The sequence below is a fragment of the Oryctolagus cuniculus genome, chromosome 20, assembly GCF_051225735.1.
Source record: "Oryctolagus cuniculus isolate XC-2025 breed Fujian yellow rabbit chromosome 20, ASM5122573v1, whole genome shotgun sequence".
In the NCBI taxonomy this organism is placed as follows: Eukaryota; Metazoa; Chordata; class Mammalia; order Lagomorpha; family Leporidae; genus Oryctolagus; species Oryctolagus cuniculus.
In genome coordinates this window covers 17,814,450-17,832,590 of record NC_142886.1, presented here as the reverse complement: position 1 = coordinate 17,832,590, position 18,141 = coordinate 17,814,450, and the positions used below count along the sequence as shown (strand labels likewise).

The 18,141-nt window shown below is 51.4% G+C and overlaps 2 protein-coding genes across 10 annotated transcripts in view; one reads left to right on the top strand and one right to left on the bottom strand.

Moving 5' to 3' along the window:
• Positions 1 to 558: 558 nt before the first annotated feature.
• On the top strand, positions 559 to 17,995 carry PIGH (phosphatidylinositol glycan anchor biosynthesis class H). 8 transcript variants are annotated; one of them, XM_002719564.6, is made up of 4 exons: positions 559 to 1,136; positions 4,961 to 5,170; positions 6,026 to 6,109; positions 7,985 to 8,623. In XM_002719564.6, exons 1-4 carry the CDS (start codon positions 957 to 959, stop codon positions 8,075 to 8,077), a joined length of 567 nt encoding a protein of 188 aa, XP_002719610.1. In that variant the 5' UTR covers positions 559 to 956; the 3' UTR covers positions 8,078 to 8,623. The 8 variants fall into 8 exon arrangements, 7 of the variants coding, with proteins under 7 accessions (XP_002719610.1, XP_017204882.1, XP_017204883.3 ...); XM_017349393.4 differs by lacking the exons at positions 6,026 to 6,109; positions 7,985 to 8,623 and adding exons at positions 11,041 to 11,145; positions 15,744 to 17,995 and having other exon boundaries at positions 814 to 1,136; XR_016226487.1 differs by having other exon boundaries at positions 816 to 1,136; positions 5,908 to 6,109.
• Positions 8,633 to 18,141, bottom strand: part of PLEKHH1 (pleckstrin homology, MyTH4 and FERM domain containing H1) — a 56,689-nt gene continuing 47,180 nt past the window's right edge. For both annotated transcript variants that reach the window (XM_051826353.3, XM_008271834.5), the window contains 6 exons: positions 17,386 to 17,527; positions 16,228 to 16,370; positions 16,001 to 16,130; positions 12,726 to 12,815; positions 12,313 to 12,459; positions 8,633 to 10,948 (listed from right to left, as the gene is read on the bottom strand). In XM_051826353.3, the coding sequence (XP_051682313.3) occupies positions 10,787 to 10,948; positions 12,313 to 12,459; positions 12,726 to 12,815; positions 16,001 to 16,130; positions 16,228 to 16,370; positions 17,386 to 17,527 (814 nt within the window). In that variant the 3' untranslated portion in view covers positions 8,633 to 10,786. The remainder of the gene's footprint in view (positions 10,949 to 12,312; positions 12,460 to 12,725; positions 12,816 to 16,000; positions 16,131 to 16,227; positions 16,371 to 17,385; positions 17,528 to 18,141) is intronic.

The following is an 18,141-nucleotide window of genomic DNA, read 5'->3' as shown; positions in this document are numbered from 1 at the left end:
TACAGAATAAAATGTTTCTCCAAAACATTAACTGTTTATTTCTAAGAGGTGGAAATACAGGTTGTTAAAAACGGATCTGTATTTTTCAAATTTCCTACAACAAGCACCTATGACTTTTATACTTAAAAAAACATATTAAATGGTATATACCAAAAAAAGGGGGTATATCATGTGATCCGATTCAGGGCCCAAAAGATGAAATGGGAAAAACAAATGCTTCTAGAAAATCCATTAGGAAAGAGGATTCCTGCAGGAAGATGGACAAATTGAACCTTTTAGCAGAGACTGAAAGCTGCCACGAATCCCTTACACACAGAAGGACCAAGCACAGGCGCTGCCACGGGGCTGAAGCAACACAGCCGATCTAACAGCCCCCGAGCCCCTCCTGGGCCCCGTCCCAGGCAACGCGGGCGCCCACAGGCCGCTGGTGCTATTGCTCTGGAACGCTGTTACCGGGACCTTCTGCCCCGTTACTGCTCCAGGCGGCTCTCTGGGGGAGAACTCCCAGGCAGCGAAACCCAAGCCCTATGCCAGACCCTACACGAACCTTCTAGATCTGACTCCTGACTTCCTCCCCGATTTCCAACTCTCGGCCCCACTCGTTCCGGCCTCAGCGGATTTGGTTTTCCTGGTCCTCTTTATTGGCAAACCCCTCCCCCAGGGCCCCCCCGGAAACCAGCGTGGCCCTTCACCCCTTCTGCCCCCTGCTGCCCGCCAAATTCGCTCCCTAAGAGTCTCCTGAAGGAACCAAGCACGGAACCCAGGCCGAGCCGGCATTCGCAGTTTACGACCTCAGGGATCTCCGCACCGAGGCCGACGCACGACTGCGGCTGCGCAGAGCTAGGGGGCGTGGCCTGGCGACCGGGTTCCCGGAAGTGGGCCTGGCTCTGTCGGGACGCTGCGGACTTGCGGGCGGACTAGCGCAGCGAGACTGCCCGGGTCCCGGCGGTCGCGTCATGGAGGACGAGCAGAGCTTCTCGGATATCTGTGGCGGCCGCCTGGCCCTGCAGCGCCGCTACTACTCGCCGTCCTGCCGGGAGTTCTGCCTCAGCTGTCCCCGGCTCTCGTTGCGCTCGCTCACGGCTGTCACCTGCTCCGTGTGGCTGGCGGCCTACGGGCTCTTCACCCTCTGCGAGGTAACGGCGGCTCGGCCGCTCGGAAGCTGGGATCGGCTTTGAAAGGGTCTCTGGGGGGCTCTGCTGGAGCTCGGGCCTGTGGTCTGACCCTCCTAGGGGGTCGTAGGGCGGGAACTCGCTGGCTCTGCGCCGAGCGTGTAGTGAACCTTGTGTTGGGGTCCCTGCTCCCTCCCACAGGTCGCTGTGCTCTGCGGGTCCCAAAGCTTGGAACTTTACCTCGCACGTGCCCTGTGTGGTGCGTGTCCTTGGCGATTAAGTTCCGAGAGCTGCAAGAACCGTGCAGCCTGTGCAAGGCTCTCATCCGTCAGGTCAGAGGTGTCACTGCTGACACCTTGCGTCATTGTCCCCAAAGCACGCGTGCATCTGTTGTGAATGGAGTATTGTAGTTCTTCCTAAGCTCTTGTGTTTCAACGCAGTTTAACCTTTCCTCCTCCCAGCGCCTCCCTCCAATTTCAAGTTCTAAAGAATTATTAAACTTGAGACAATGCATGCTTGCTTTTTTTAGATTTATTATTCAAGAGGCAGAGAGATGGGAGAGAGGCAGAGATCTTCAGTCTGCTAGTCCACTCCCCAAATGCCTGCAACAGCCCAGACTGGGCCATTCCACGTGGGAGGCACGGACTCAAGTACTTGGGCCCCGTCCAGTGCCTCCCAGGCGCTCAGCAGGGAGCCGGCTCTGAAGTGGACTGAGCAGGCGCTCTGATGGGGGATGCTAGGACACTTTCACGCGTGGCTCCACAGTGCCTGCCCTGTGTGCGTGCTGTCTATGCCCAATCTCCAGACTCATCGAGGCTCCGTCTTCACTTCTCTGGAGTGGAGTTAGTATCTGCCATGCCAGCTTCACAGAGTGGAGTGAAATGCACTCGTCCCTCGGATCCAGAGGAGCATCCTGCTTGACGTTTGCAGGGTGAATTCCAGTTGCAGGCTCTGAACTGCGTATATTATTTCAGCAGCGATCTGACCAGGGCAAAGTACTGCAAGCCTGTTTATTTCTGTAATTTGGATTTTGTTTCCATTGCTACTTCCATTTTTTTTTTCCTATCAAAGCATATTTCAGAGCATGGTAGTTTCACACAGAAACGCAGAATTGAGGCAGGCGTTTGGCACAGCAGTGAAGGCACCACGTGGTCTGCTCACATCCCATATGGAAGTACCGGGGCTCAAGTCTCAGGCCTGGCTCTTGATTCCGTCTCTCTGCTAATTCACTCCCTGGAAGATGTCACAATGGTGGCTGAGTACTTGGGTCCCTGCCACCCATGTGGGAAACCTGAATCCAGTCCCTCCTGCCCTGTCCAGACTGTCCTGGGCATTTGGGAAGTGAACCATCAGGTGGGAACCAGTATCTCTCATTCTCTCTCCTCTTCTCCCTTTCCCTCTCTTCTGTGCCTCTGAAATAAAATAAAATTTTTTGAAGATTTATTTATTTATTTGAGAGAGAGCGGGGGGAGACATGACACAGAGAGACAGAGAGAGAGAAAGAGAAAGGGAAAGATCTTCTGTTTGCTGGTTCACTCTTTAGATGGCCTCAATGGCCAGCATTGGGCCAGGCTGAAGCCAGGAGCCAAGAGCTTTCTCCAGGTCTCCTATCAGGTGGCAGTGGCCCAAGCACCTGAGCCATCTTCTGCTGCTTTCCCAGGCCATCAGCAGGGAGCTGGATCAGAATTGGAGCAGCCAGGACTCGAATCAGTGCCCATATGGGATGCTGGCACTGCAGGCGGCGGTTTAACCCACCATGCCACAGTGCTAGCCCCTGCAATAAATTTTTAAAAATTAATAAAAAAAGTACACAGAATTAAGACTGCCCAGCTTTGTATCAAATTGTATCTAAAAGTTTGTTCATAAGTCAGTTAAAATGATGGTTAAGTTGACAGTACCTCCCCCAAGTTTTTGATATAGTTAAAGTTCAATACTAGCCTGGGTCCCGGCTAGTATGTGATCAAGTGAGGAAGAGAGGACGGATGTTTGTAAGGCCCACTGAGGGCCAGCTTCCTTACTGAACTCCTTACTTCAACTTAGAAGAAAACCAAGACTCTGGAAGAGTAATAATTTACCCAAAGCCCTAAAACCAGTAAGTTTAAACCCAAAAGCCTTGAATTAATTGATAGGAGGCTGGAAACTTAATGCGGTTACAGTGCCTTAGAGGACAAGGTGGGATTCTAGCTGAAAGGACTGGACAGGGTTCTTGCTGAAGGCAGGCCAGGGTGGACAGGGTTCTTGCTGAAGGCAGGCCAGGGTGGACAGGATTCTTGCTGAAGGCAGGCCAGGGTGGACAGGGTTCTTGCTGAAGGCAGGCCAGGGTAATCTGACACCAGCCAAGGTTCTTGCTACATCTGGGCAGGGGAGGCCCAACAGACAGAGTTGATGGCTTAGAGGAGCATCTTGCCAGTATAAATAATAGTGACACACTCCCTGCCCTCTGGGGATGTGTGGCAGAATTACTGAATTTCTTTAATTACAGGTCATCAATGATTTTTCCCCTATACCCTCTCAGTGTTCTCTGTCCTCAGCATGGCTCTCCACTTGGTCTGGCCAGGGCAATAGTTCCAAACATCTAAACCTCACAGTGAGGGAAACTTCTCTCCCTTGGGTCTCTTTGTAAGGTGGACTAAGTTTGCTGTGCCAAGCAGACTTCCCCTCACGTTTCATTGGCCAGGGTTGTGTCACATGCCAGTTTCTTTTTTTTTTTTTTTTAAGATTTTTATTTATTTATTTGAAAGAGTTAAACAGAGAGAGGAGAGACAGAGACACAGAAAAAGAGAAAGAGAGAGAGAGGTCTTCCATCCGATGGTTCACTCCCCAGATGTCCGCAATGGCCAGAGCTGTGCTGATCCAAAGCCAGGAGTCAGGAGCTTCTTCTGGGTCTCCCACATGGGTGCAGGCACTTAATGACCTGGGCCATCTTCTACTGCTTTCCTGGGCCATAGCAGAGAGCTGGACAGGAAATGGAACAGCCAGGTCTCGAACCGGCACCCATATGGGATGCTGGTGCTTCAGGCCAGGGCGTTAGCCCACTGTGCCACAGCGCTAGCCCCACATGCCAGTTTCTAAACCAGTCGTTGGCAGGAGTGGGAACCAGTGGTGACTGGTTCTGTTAGGAAGGGTAGATGGCTGTGTATCAGGTAAGAATAGTATCTGCTCATTGTAAACCCTTTGCACTTGTCCAGGCTATGATTCTGTACTATACATTCTGCTGAGAGAGAGAGGAGAAGACCCGGTGTTTATGTTGCAGTTTTGGAAGACCATGTCTGAACTGGTGTGACGGTGGAAGTTCGGCTCGTGGAGTTTCTCTCCAGACCTATTTTCTTATCCTGTGGATCTATTGCTCTGGGTCAGTTTGTGGCACTTCAGAGCCCAGCGCACAGAACAAAGGCTTTTCTCCCGCCTTGCCTAGAGCTGACTTGCTGTACAGCACAAATACGAGTATATGCCAAGACTGCTTGGTATTTTTTTTTTTTTTTTTTTTTTTGGACAGGCAGAGTGGACAGTGAGAGAGAGACAGAGAGAAAGGTCTTCCTTTTGCCGTTGGTTCACCCTCTAATGGCCAGCGCGCTGCAGCCGGTGCACTGTGCTGATCCGAAGGCAGGAGCCAGGTACTTATCCTGGTCTCCCATGGGGTGCAGGGCCCAAGCACTTGGGCCATCCTCCACTGCACTCCCAGGCCACAGCAGAGAGCTGGACTGGAAGAGGGGCAACCGGGACAGAATCCGGCGCCCCGTCCGGGACCAGAACCCGGCGTGCCGGCACTACAGGCGGAGGATTAACCTATTGAGCCGCGGCGCCGGCCTGCTTGGTAATCATATGCCTGTGTCTGGCTCTGTCTTCAGAACAGCATGGTCCTCTCTGCCGCCATCTTCATCACCCTCGTAGGCTTGCTCGGTTATCTTCATTTTGTGAAGATCGATCAGGAGACTCTGTTAATCATCGATTCCCTTGGCATCCAGATGACCTCATCCTATGCTTCAGGCAAAGAAAGCACCACCTTCATAGAGATGAGCAAGGTCAAGGATATTGTCATCAATGAGGCTATTTACATGGTGAGTATTTAGGTGTCCAGGCTCCTTCGGGCGTCCCCAGCCCATGGTTGACCCTGGATCTAAACTAAGTCTTTTTTTTTAACTTTTATTTTATTTTTTTATTTGACAGAGTTATACAGTGAGAGAGAGAGAGAGAGAGAGAGAGGGAGGGAGGGAGGGAGGGAGAAAGAAAGGTCTTCCTTCTGTTGGTTCTGTTCACTCCCCAAATGGCCGCCACGGCTGGAGCTACGCCGATCCGAAGCCAGGAGCCAGGTGCTTCTTCCTGGTCTCCCATGCGGGTATAGGCGCCCAAGCACTTGGACCATCCTCCATTTCCCTCCCAGGCCACAGCAGAGAGCTGGACTAGAAGAAGAACAACCAGGACTAGCCAGTGCCCATATGGGATGCCAGTACTGCAGGTGGAGAATTAACCAAAGTGAGCCACGGCACCAGCCCTTAAACTAAATCTTACTCCCTAAAATATTGGGTATGTCCCAGGATTAAACTTGGGGACCCTCTGTTCTAGTTCTTTGTTCCAGTTTCCTTTTTGGCCAGCCTCTCAAATAAACAAGTAAACCAGAAAAGTGAAACTTATGTTGAAAAGATGAGTCCTCTTGTTTTTAAGAGAGAGAGATTTTCATGGGGAGGGAGTCAGCATTTCAGCTGTACCTTGTAGCCCAGCTTCAGAATCATTTTTAGTTAGTGGGTTTGCCATTTTTTATCTAAAGAATGAACATATACTTATCCCCCACTTCAAGAGCTATTGAGTGCAGGCCTATTTCGAGAGAAGCGTGTGAGGTTTTGAGGCTTCCGTGGAAGAAAAGGGGCACCAGTGCATCTCCCCCAGACCTCTGTCAGCTGTCTGTTGTCTTGCAGCAGAAGGTGATTTACTACCTCTGCATTTTACTGAAGGACCCGGTGGAGCCGCAGGGGGTGTCCCAAGTAGTGCCTGTTTTCCAGGTGAGCACAGAGCCCCTTCCCTTCCCCCAGTGCAACCCTCCGCCTGTTCTTTCTGCTTTTCCACCACGACTTTTCTTCAGTAGAGGTGGAAATCTCTGTGGTCAGAGCATGTAAGATGCCAGACAGTTATTTTTAGTGCACATTAAGATTTTTAGTTATTTTAGAAGTTCCTCTCTGAGGCAAATATAAGCTCTCAAAAATATTATGAATCCACATTTTAGGGAAAAAATATATAACAACTCTGCCTACAACAAAACAGTAATTTGCTGTCGACCAACATATAGTTTTACATTGATGTTATTGTTCCACATGTATAATTATATGCTATTTTGTGGTTTTTTAAATCATTTAATGTGCATATTTTCCACAAAGGCCATTATACTATTTTAAATAATATTTCATTCCATTATGTTAAAATATCAGTTTATCTAGCTATACTATTGCTAGCTTTTTCCCCCCCATAAGGTTTATCTGTTGCACTTGAAGAGCAGGAAGAAACAGAGCACGTCCATCCACTGGTTCATTCCCCTAATGCCTGCAACAGCCAGGGCTAAAAGTCATGCTGAGACCAAGAGCCCAGAATTCAATCAGGGTCTCCGATGTGGGTGGCAGGGACCCAAGTACTTGAGCCATCACCTGCTGCCTCCCAGGGTGCACATGAGCAGGAGGCTAGAATTGAAAGCAGAGCCAGGATGCTGATGTCTCAAGTGGCATCTTGACCCCTATGCCAAGTGCTCATTCCTGTGACTGGGCTTTTAACATCATGTCCAGATTAGTTTTTTATTAAAAAACACATGATTATAATCACAGTAGGCATTTATAGTTAACCTCACCTTATTGTCCTTCCTTTCTCACAGATGATTTAAGACTAAAAAAATTCTTTTGCATTATGGTTCAAAATTACTTTGTTACAGCTAACAAATAGCTTTATAAATTTTTCACATGTGAGACTGGACAACTTCAGCATACTTTTGCTAAGAATGTCCTTGTTTTTCTACTGTCTTGGCTAATACTGGATTTACAGTTAGTAGGAAAGGCATTGTAAAGTTAATAAATTTATATCTTTTTAGAAGACTTATTTGTATATTTGAAAGAGCTACAGAGACTGAGACAGGAAAAAAAAAAAAAAGAGAGAGAGACATCTTCCATCTGCTGGTTCACTTCCCAGATGGCCATAACCACTAGGACCGAGCCAGGCTGAAGTCAGATTCATCTGGGCCTCCCGCGAGGGTGCAGGGACCCAAGTGGTTGGGCCATTTTCTGCTTTCTCAAGCCCTTAGCAGGGAACTGGATCGGAAGTGGAGCAGCTGGAACCTGAACTAGCAGTGCCCATCGGGAATACCAGCATCATGGGCTTTACCTGCTACATCATGATGCTGGCCTTGAATTTTTCTCTCTTCAAATGATGCATTTACTTGTATTATCCTTGTACCCCTGTAACAATTCTTTCTGTATACTGGGCAGCAAACTTTTACTACACACACTCTCCACATTGTTTTTCCCATTCTGTGGTTTTTGTTTTATTTCACTGTGTAAAATATTTTTCAATAGTGACATGTAAAACTGCACTTGTCTCAGAACTACTTCACAACTTATGACATTTCTCGAGGGTCCATCCCTGTTACTATGGCTGCTTGCTTGTTAAGATGGAGGTCATGACATTAGCTGAAAAAGCTGTCTTTTAATCTGTAGTTTGCAGGTAGGGCTGAGGGCCTAGTTGGGACCCCTGCTGGCCTGACTCTCCAAGGCCTGCACTCCTGTCTCTGAGCTGACACTGTGCTGGCTGAAGGGCAGAGGACACCGGTCAGCACTCAGGTGGCCACCGCTTGGCATGCAGGGCCATTTTCACTGTGCATTTCTCCCCTTGGATTTCAGAGCGCCAAACCTCGGCTCGACTGCTTGATTGAGGTGTACAGGAGCTGCCAGGAGATCCTGGCACACCAGAAAGCCACAGCCACAGGCCCGTGAGTCCCAGCATTGAGAAGGCCACTTTGTCTTCCACGGGCAGACTCCTAAGCCAGGTCGGCTACTGTGTTTTCTGTCCTCAAAGCATCAAGTGGACACAGCCCACGGAAACAGTGTGGATGCAGTGGATCGCTCGCTGTAGAGCAAGTGACTGCAAACTCCGCTCGGGTATCTGTGTTTCGTAGTGCTCCCCTGGTGAGGCGCTGCCTGCTTTACCAGCTCAGGGGAGATCTTAACTCCAACGTGCTATGGCAAAAGCAGTTCCAGGAAAGAACACTTTGTGAAATTCCTAAGCACATTCAGTCTTACTTTGTGTTGAGATTTGTGAAGACAACGGGAAGCTGACATCAGATCTCTTGAGAGAGGTATAGTTTCTAGTTTCATAACAGTCCCTGTATGAAGTTAAGGGGGAAAAAGCCAAGACCCTCGGGCATGGGGGAGCAGGAAGCAATGTCCTCCAACAGGAACCTCTGTCACCTGGCTCCTGTGTTCAGGGCCGAGTTATCTCGTGATTTTCTTAATAAACAGCTTTGTTCAAAACATTCACAATCGCCTGGGTCACAGACAGCTGCTTTTTATTGACAGACATGATCCTGGCATTTCAGTCATGGGTGTCAAGCACATTAATACTTTTCTGTTACTCAGCTTTTTTTACCATTGTGAAAGCTGCTTTTGCCAAGAGAGGTGAGACAAAGGCAAGACGGAAATGCGACTCTGGTTTCCAGACGTGGAATCCTTGCGTCAAAGTTGGATAAATAAGCAAACAGTCGAAGCCTCTGTTTCCAAGGCAGTGTCTCCTGAAGGGCGGTAAGCAGAGGGTGGGAGAAATAGTTTGACCCCCAAGTTCAGTATGAGCACTGCCTCATTTATGTTTGCCCCGTCTTTGGAAACCTGGTTTTGAAACTCCATGGGTATACAACATTATCCTTACTGGCCTAAGAGACACTCAAGATACTATAAAATCAGAACCGTCGCCTTTTATCTGGCTTTGGGGGAGGGGGTTATCTGGGAGCCAGTGGAACATGTGCCTTGTGCGAGGTAGAGATGTCCAGCTAGATCCCCAAATCCTGAGAGGGGAAGATGGGAACAAAGATGGCCTTAAAACCAACTGTCTTGCAAAGTCAGGGTCATGTACAAGAGTCAGAGTGGCGCGTTTCTTTTTCCATCTGCCTGGTCAGTGTGTGGGTGAGAAGGGAGCTTTGAGCAGCGGAGGCGTTCACGGAAGCAACTTCCAGCCAGTGTCACAGACACACACACACACACACACACACACACACACACACACACACACTGCTGGGGCTAAAGGCGTGGATCTTGGGTGCTACTGCCAAACCTATACAGTTTCCAACACCATACTGACAAGTGCTAAGGCTGTCTTAGGGCTTGGAAACAAAACTGTTTCTCCGATGCTGGAAAATCTGAGCATGAACTCTCGTTTTCTTTTCTTCTGTCAGGGAGGGTGTAAACAAAGACTATCTCCTCTGCACTCAGGTCACAGTGTAGTCAGGAAGGGAAAAGGTTAGCCGGCGCTGCGGCTCAAGAGGCTAATCCTCCGCCTTGCAGCACCAGCACACCAGGTTCTAGTCCCGGTCGGGGCGCCGGATTCTGTCCCGGTTGCCCCTCTTCCAGGCCAGCTCTCTGCTGTGGCCAGGGAGTGCAGTGGAGGATGGCCCAAGTGCTTGGGCCCTGCACCCCATGGGAGACCAGGAGAGGCACCTGGCTCCTGCCATCGGATCAGCGCGGTGCGCCGGCCGCAGCGCGCCAGCCGTGGCGTCTATTGGAGGGTGAACCAACGGCAAAGGAAGACCTTTCTCTCTGTCTCTCTCTCTGTCCACTCTGTCAAAAAAAAAAAAAGGAAGGGAAAAGGTGAAAGCAACTTGGCTTCCTCACCTGATGCTCATGTGCAGGTACCACGCACACGCACACGCCCTTGCCCGGAAACTAATTCCCAGTGCAAGTTCACCGGAAGTCTCGAGGCCCCTGAGCGCAGTGAGTCTGTGTGTCCAGTAGCCTCACAGAGCAGCAAAAGAAGGGCAGGAAACTGACCACCTCATCCTGCAGCACTGAGCCTGGTGCAGCTGTTAAATGAGGCCAGGCTTGCCGGCCCCTGCCCTCGCTCTGGCCGTGTGGCACTGGGGACAGTGCGGGGCCAGGGAGAGGCGCTTCCCTCTGAATGGAGTAGTGCGGCCTGTACTCCAGGAAAGGGGGAGAGGGAGTGCTTTTCTTTCCACCCCTGCTAGCCCTTTCCCACGTGGGAAAGAAAGTCCAGTTTTAGTGAGTTCCAGGCTTTTGTCAGTTCAGGTAAATCAGAGTTTTAGTCCTGTTCTGTTCAGGGATGTTGAGAAAACTTCAAGTATAAACCCCTACGTAACGACCACCTGCATGAGAAATACCAGCTGCCCTGACGTCGGCACTGAGGCCTGGCTAACGGTGCACCGGCCTGTCGAGGTCTCTATTCAGGCAGCATACAGAGTTAGTATTCTCGTGGGGAATAAAAGGTTAACTGGTTCTTACACTGCGTCTGCATTTTTAAAAGCTGGGCTCTGAGACAAGTAAGGCACCTAGAGTAAAGGCTTCTCAGACACGAGATACACGGGTCACAGAACAAAGTGAGGCCGGGCGTGAGACCCATCACAGTAGTATCGCACCCCAGGACACACATCTCCAATTCCAGAGGCACCAGTGGTGGTGGGGAGGAGGCAGGAGAAACAGTCACAGCAACGTTGGCCCCTTGGTGGCGCAGGGAACAGAGGCAAAGAGCTGTCGTCCATCCAGGTCCCAGGGCTGGTGGACAGCAGGGGGATCTGTGGGGGGGCACACAGTTGTAGAGTGATGGTTCATGTAGCTGGCCATGATGAAGGTAGCTTCTGCAATCTAAGGAGAGAGCAGAACGAAGGAGGTAAACCAACCTGGGCTCGAATTTGGGCTTTCACTTACAAGGTGCATAATCTTCCTGTCTAAAATAGCCAACCAAGAACAAAGCCCAAAGGGACCGTTCCTGTGAGGTACAGAGGCCCAGTGAACTGGACACCTGTTTGGAGGCCCTCCGAGCTACACAGAGCCCTCCTCAGGTAAAGAGAACCACATTCCCTCACAGCAAGGCAGGGGCCTTCCTGGGGAAGAGATCTGCACAGCCTTGCCTCTGGCGAAGGGGGCACTACAGGGAGGAGGTCTGACAAACTTCAGAATTAAAAGTAGAGAGGGGGGTGGTGTGGTGCAATGGGTTAAGCTGCCACTTGCGACACTGGTACCCCACATCAGGACACCAGTGATCCAGCTCTCTGCTAATGCAGAAGGTGGCCCGAGTGTGCATGTGGGAGACCCACATAGAGTTCCAGATGCATGGCTCCAACCTGGCCCAGCCCCATCCATTGCAGCATCCAGGGAATGAACCAGCTTCCTCTCTCCAGATGAAGTGGAGCATGGGGACAGGTGTTGGCAGAGCAGTGGAGACACGGGGTGGGGTTCCTGCATCCCACGGCATGACTCAAGCCCTGGCTCGCCCCAGATTCCAGCTTCTTGCTAATGTGTGGGCTCAGGTAGTTGGCTCCCTGCCACCCGTACAGAAGTTCTGGGATGCTGGCTTCAGTGTGGCTTTTCCCCACCTGTTGCAGGTATTTGGGGGATGAACCAGTCGATGGCAGAATGCTGTCTCTGCCTTTTACATAAAATTCATAAACAGAAAATTTTTAAATGGTTACAAAAACAAGTTAATAAAAGTGGAGAACAAGTTTCTAGTTACTCTCAGAAGAGAACAAGAAATCAGAACTTCGGTTTCTGAGCTTTGTTATTTTGCTGGTCACCATTTCCTGTACAGAGCCCTAAAAGCAAAGGCCATTTTGCTGTCTTTGGGGCCACAAAGAAAGGGACAGTGTGGAGCCCGTCTGGCCAGTGCTGGCGCAGCAGAACCCAGGCACCTTGAAGAGGAAGCTACCCTGCCCTGGGCCTGCTGCAAGGAGGAGAGCAAGTGGGCGCCAAGCTCGGGTCTGCACGTGCAGGGGCTTGAATTCAGAAACAAAGGAAAGACGGTGCAGTATCTGCACCAGTTACCTCCTCCCCACTCGCCCCTCTCCCTACCAGCTCAGCGGTGACACAGAGGGAACTCTGCCTGAGCCCTCTGGAGTACTGGTTACAGACAAGGCCACAAACGAGGGGGGCAGGGCCCTTGTCAGCACCATCCAAAGCCCCACCCACCACCCCCGAGCAGAGTAAAATGGTTAAGCAGCCGGCAGACCCACCTTGGGAGCAGCCATCCGGAAGGTCAACTTCTCAATGTGACCTTTCCCAGAGCTCTGGTCTGGAATGGATCTAATCACAAGCATGAAGTCATCCTTGCAGCCACCAAAGGTTGTCACTGCAGTGTAGGGGTAAGTGACGTGCACTTGCTGTGGAGAGGAGCCAGTGAGTTCGGGGCAGTTTCCCACCTGTCTCCTAGCAAGGAGCCAGCACCGTCTCTTCTAGGCACAGGCACCCTCAACCAGGAGGGAGAACCCACAGTGGTCCTCACTCGGAGGTCTGCGTGTTGCAGGTCGAGGAGCTTGTCCAGAGGGAGGGCAGCAGGGCTTGGGCGGGCTGGGGTAGGGCCCTTGGAGTCCAGAGAGTGGGCAGTGCTCAGGTGCAGGGGCAGAGGCGGCCAGCCACCCGTCCTTACCATGGTGCTGTGGTCCAGGATGCTGACGCCGTCCTCGTTCACAGCGATCCAGACCAGAGGGCTCTCCTCCTTGGAAGACAGCTGGGCAGGCTGGGGAAACAGAAAACGCCACCAGTCATGCCGAGAGATCCTGAGCTCTGAAGAGCTTTCTGAGGAAGAAGGCGTGTGCAGGGACCTGAGGCAGCGAGCCCTCATCTTGGGGAACACAATGACATTTGTACAGCATTGGAAATACACAAGGCTGCTTGTGGCAGGAGCACTCGGCCTGGGGGCTCTGGCCACCTATCATCCACCCCAGGGGTCGGGGGGCTCAGCCTCGGTGTACCCAGCACCCATCCTGCCACAGAAGCTGGACCGGGAGCTCAGAACAGAGGCCAGCCCGGCTGCTGCTGCGGGCATGAGGAACAGGCTGACTGCTCTGGGCTGAATTCCACCCACGGCTTCTCCTGGCTGATGTACATCTTGTTACAGCCAATTTCCTAGAGACTACATGGGAAAGCAAGAATGCACACTTAAGGACTTTGGGTCCCAGCAGTGAGACAGGGACGACAGGGCAGGCATTCCCTGCAGTAACTAATTTTCTCTGCTATGGTTGCAGTAGGAGAATCCACGTCTTTTTCCTATTCAAAAGGCTGGGGAGAGAGACGGACACATTACCTATTCTAGAAGCTTTTCCCAACACCCAGACCAAGTGAGACCAGTTACATGTCTTTATAATACCCCTGTACTGTCCCTGCATTGCCTGTGACAGCTTATAAAACAATTTCTATAAGAAGGGAAGGCGGGGCAGAACATGCATGAAGGTACTTTAAAATGCGTGTCAAGTGCAATTAAAAGATGTTTATGTTGGTACAAATTTTTTTTTTGAAATCCATGTATATGAGGGGGTCTTCAAAAAATTCATGGAGGGGCTGCAATGTGGCACAGTGGGTTAAGCCACTGCCTGCATCCCATGAGCATCCCATGAGCGCCGGTTCAAGTCCCAACTGTTCCACTTCCAATCCAGCTCCCTGCTAATGCAGCTGGGAAAGCAGCAGAGGATGGCCAAGGTGCTTGGGCCCCTGTTACCCACACTGCAGACCCAGATGGAGTTCCAGGCTTCTGGCTTTGGCCTGGCCCAGCCTTGGCCACTGCAGCCATTTGGAGAGTGAACCAGCAGATGGAAGATCTCTAAATCTGCCTTTCAAATAAAAAAAAAAAAAAAAAAAAAAAAAAAAAAAAACTTAAAAAAATCCATGGAAATATGTATTATGAAGAAACTATAAACGGGGGCCAGTGTTGTGGCACAGTGGGTAAAGCTGCTACTGCCTGTGATGCCCTGTGCCGCTGGCATCCCATATGGGCACCAGTCCAAATCCTGGCTGTTCCACTTCCAATCCAGCTCCCCCTTAATGGCCTGGAAAAAGGAACAGAGGTTGTCCCAAATGCTTGGGCCCCTGCTACCCACGTGGGAAGCACAGCAGAAGCTCCTGAGGCTCCTGGCTTCCTCCTGGTCCAGTCCCAGCCATTGTGGCCATCTAGGGAGTGAGCCAGTGGATGGAAGATTTTCCTCTTTCTCTCTGTAACACTGCCTTTCAGATAAACAAGTAAATCTTTATTAAAAAAAAAAAAAACTACAAATGGGTTTCAAAAATTTTTTCCACCAAAATAAACACTTTTAATTATATTTTTCATGAACATTCCAAAGTTTTATATATTTATTAGAACTCCCACTCCCAAAGACCCATATCTACTGGGTCTGGCCAAGGCTAAGAGCTGGAAACTCAGTCCCACGTGGATGGCAGAAACCCAACTGCCTGCACCATTGCTGCTTCCCAAGGTCTGTATTAGCAGGAAGCTGGAGTCAGGGGCTGGGGCAGGTGTCAAGCCCAAGGACTGATATGGGACACAGGCATCTTAACTAGGCCAAATGCCCAACTTTTCCATGAACTTTTTTTTTTTTTAAAGATTTATTTCTTTATTTGAAAGAGTTACATAGAGAGAGGAAAGGCAGAGGGAAAGAGAGAGGGAGAGAGAGAGGGGGAAAGAGAGACAGAGAGAATATCTTCCATCCTTTGGTTCACTCCCCAATTGGCCACAACAGCTGGAGCCAGGAGTTTCTTCCAGGTCTCCCACACAGGTGCAGGGGCCCAAGGACTTGGGCCATCTTCTGCTGCCTTCCCATGTGCAGCAGTGGGAAGACCAGAGTGGAGCAGCTGGGACTTGAACCGCTGCACCACAGCACCAGCTCCTTCCATGAACTTTCTGAAGCACTCTCCCCAACCTCTATCTCCCCAACCTGATGGGAAGCTTCCAGAAGGCAAGGATCGAACCACTCACCCATTATAACCTCAGCTACCACCAGACAGAATAGGAGCCTAACCACCATTTTTTGGGTGTATGAGAGAATGTCCATTTTCTGATCTGTCGCTTCAGTAGAACAGGCTCCTGATCCTGCTTGAGCACAGGATGACGCCTGTGGTTATAAAGTTCATGCACTCCACATGCCCATAAGGAAAAGTTCCAGCTCACATGAGCACTTGCCACGTGGCCTTCATGCAGAAGTGAAATGAACTTTTCCCCAACACTGTGGAAATGTGCTCACATTTAGGTTATACATTGTTCTATCTTTAAAAATAAATAAAGCACTAATCTTTTTTTTGACAGGCAGAGTTAGAGAGAGAAAGGTTTTCCTTCCATTTGTTCACCCCTGAAATGGCCACTACGGCTGGCGCACTGCGCCGATCCGAAGCCAGAAGCCAGGTGCTCCCTCCTGGTCTCCCATGGGGTGCAGGGCCCAAGCACTTGGGCCAAACTCCACTGCACTCCCTGGCCACAGCAGAGAGCTGGCCTGGAAGAGGGGCAACCAGGACAGAATCTGGAGCCCCAACCGGGACTAGAACCTGGTGTGCCGGCGCCGCAGGCAGAGGATTAGCCTATTGAGCCACGGCGCCGGCCTAAAGCACTAATCTTGAGAGGAATGTATAAGGCTGCATCTTTGTGTGTAAATTATTTAGTTGTTCCTATTTCTCCTTTCAGGGCTAACAGAAGTCAATATGAGCAATGAATCACGACTCTGCTCTGCACCATGGAAATCTGGAGGTCAGACACAGTAGGGCAGCGACCCCTGGTGGTTGCTGCGGTGGAGGCGGGAGCTACAGACAGACTGAGGAAAACGGGTCAGACACAGCGGGGACAGCGACCCCTTGTGGTTACTGTGGTGAAGCCAGGAGCTACAGTGTTGACAAACTGGGCATGGGGTGGGGGATGTGAGCCCCTCTCCCACAGGCACTTACCTGAGCAGCAAAGAGCTTAGCACCAAAGAAAGGCCATTTCCGGGCCACAGTCAGGTAGATGCGGATGCACTCAGGAGCGGAACAGCCTTGCAAGGCTGCCCACTTTGTGGTCAGCGTATCTGCCAGGTGCCTGGTGTGGGCAGATGGAGAGAAAGGTGCCAGTGGAGGGCCTGCGTGTGTCCATGGCAGGTCTGAGGCCTCCCCAAAAGGCCCTGCAGCCCCCCTACCTGAGCTGTTCAGGGGGGGCCCCATGTCTGTAGCGCCGTGGGTAGAACCTGTCCAGGACTTGCTGGAGGAGATGCTGAGCTTTGCCCGGGGGTGTGCCCCCGGGACCCAGCAGGACAGGCTTCTCCAGGTCTCCATACTCCACCTGTGGCAGAAGCAACGAGGAGAGCGGTCAGGAGTCACCAGTGGACGGTGCCGGTGGTCTGCAATAAGCCACCTCATTGGTGGGCTTCAAATGGACATGGGAAACGCTTGTGAAGAGACCTCTTACCTCAGGTTTCACAGACACCAGACAACTGGGCAGTCCTGGGGTACCAGGGATTGTCTAGACCAACCTGCCCATCACAGCTGAGGTCAAGGGCCTCATCCAAAGACAGTGACAGGTGAGGGAGACACTGGTGATCCTGGGTTGTAACCCCAAAACAGGGGCCCAGGAGGAAGGATGCTGGCGATCCTGGTGGACAGCAGTGTTCCCAGCGTGGCCTTTGGAGGCAAACCCGTGGCTCAAATCCCAGCTCTGTGCTCCTGACGGAGTTAAACTCCGAGTGTCGGTGTCCCTGTCTGTCAGCTGGGGATGAGAAGTGCCTGGATGACACGGCTTCTTAGCACGGGGCTGCGACAGGTGATGCGTATCGGTGTTTGTACGGGAGAAGGCCTACTGTTAGCTCCCTGGCTGCAGCACGCCGATCCAGACTCCCATAGGGGCACTTCGAAGGTACCTGTGACAACATGGCCTCCCAGGGGCAACAGATGGCGCGGCACAGGCTGCATGTGTGTGCCCCTTCCTAATTCCACGTGTGATGTTGGGTGGTTTATACAGCTTAACAGAGACATGCGACACACTACCCAACTATCATACTTAGGACAACCCTGTGGGCGGGCAGGGAAGTCTGTTTTCAGTATGCAGAGCTTCCTAAGGTGTGTGGCTAAGCTCTCGCAGTGGAAGGTGGCTAGCACAAACTGCGCGCTTGGATTCAAGGTTCAGCACTCCGTGTGGTGTGCACTGTCTGCAGTGGGTGAGGAGCCCCGCAGGGTTAAGGAGCAACACCGCCCTCTCCTGGGCACCGTGGGTTCTGCAGAACCGCCCGTCTGAGCCTGGGGGGCGCACTCCCCACAGGGACTCAGTCCCCAGAAGCGGTCCTGACCTCCTGCCTCCTCACCTGGGCCATCAGGGCAGCCATCTCCAGAGCCAATTCCTTGTTGACAGGAAACCTCCCGGCCACGATCTCGCCGCTGGTCTGGGAGGCGAGCAGCAGCCGCTCTCGTTCTGTCTCCCCCTTGACCTGACTCCGAAAGTACAGCCTGCAGGGAGGAGCGGGGCGGTGAGGACCCCCACGGGACACGAACCCGGATGAGGGCTCTGCTTCCCGATGTACACAAGCAGCAATCGGATCATGCGCGAGAGCCTGTTTCCTGCCGCTCCTGCTGGGACACAGGGTGACAGCGACACGGGCCGCGAAGCTCCCGGGCTGATTCTGCGCACACCACGGGACTGCCCCATCTGCTGCGGGGAAGCGGGTGCTTGGATCAGCCCATCAGGGCACTGCAGGCGTGCAGATCCAAGACGAATGGACACTGCTTGCCTAGATACACCGGGATGGAATTTTCTGTCCTAATGGATAGAAAGTCAAGGTGTCTACTTCCTACCAGGGTACTTCAAAAAGCTTGTGGAAAATGGAAAGTTGTTTTTTTTTTTTTTTTTTGGTGGAAAAAAACTCTGAAATGCAAACATAGTTTTTTTTTTTTTTATAATACACACTTTTCCATAAACTCTTGAAGACCTCTCATTTTTCCCTGGAATCTCAGCTGTTGACTCAGCCATAAGTATCTGGTGCTCATTCCCGGTTTCCTTCTCATAAGGTGGCACGCGCGGTTCGTGTGTTCCCAAGGTAACACACAGCGTGTCTCCTTGGCAG

What these genes read in the sequence shown, in the direction of transcription:
- PIGH (XM_002719564.6), top strand. Translation starts at nt 957, where the DNA reads ATGGAGGACGAGCAGAGCTTCTCGGATATCTGTGGCGGCCGCCTGGCC. An exon ending in TCAATGAGGCTATTTACATG is followed by an intron (nt 5,171 to 6,025) that starts GTGAGTATTTAG and finishes GTTGTCTTGCAG; the next exon opens with CAGAAGGTGATTTACTACCT. An exon ending in AAGTAGTGCCTGTTTTCCAG is followed by an intron (nt 6,110 to 7,984) that starts GTGAGCACAGAG and finishes CTTGGATTTCAG; the next exon opens with AGCGCCAAACCTCGGCTCGA.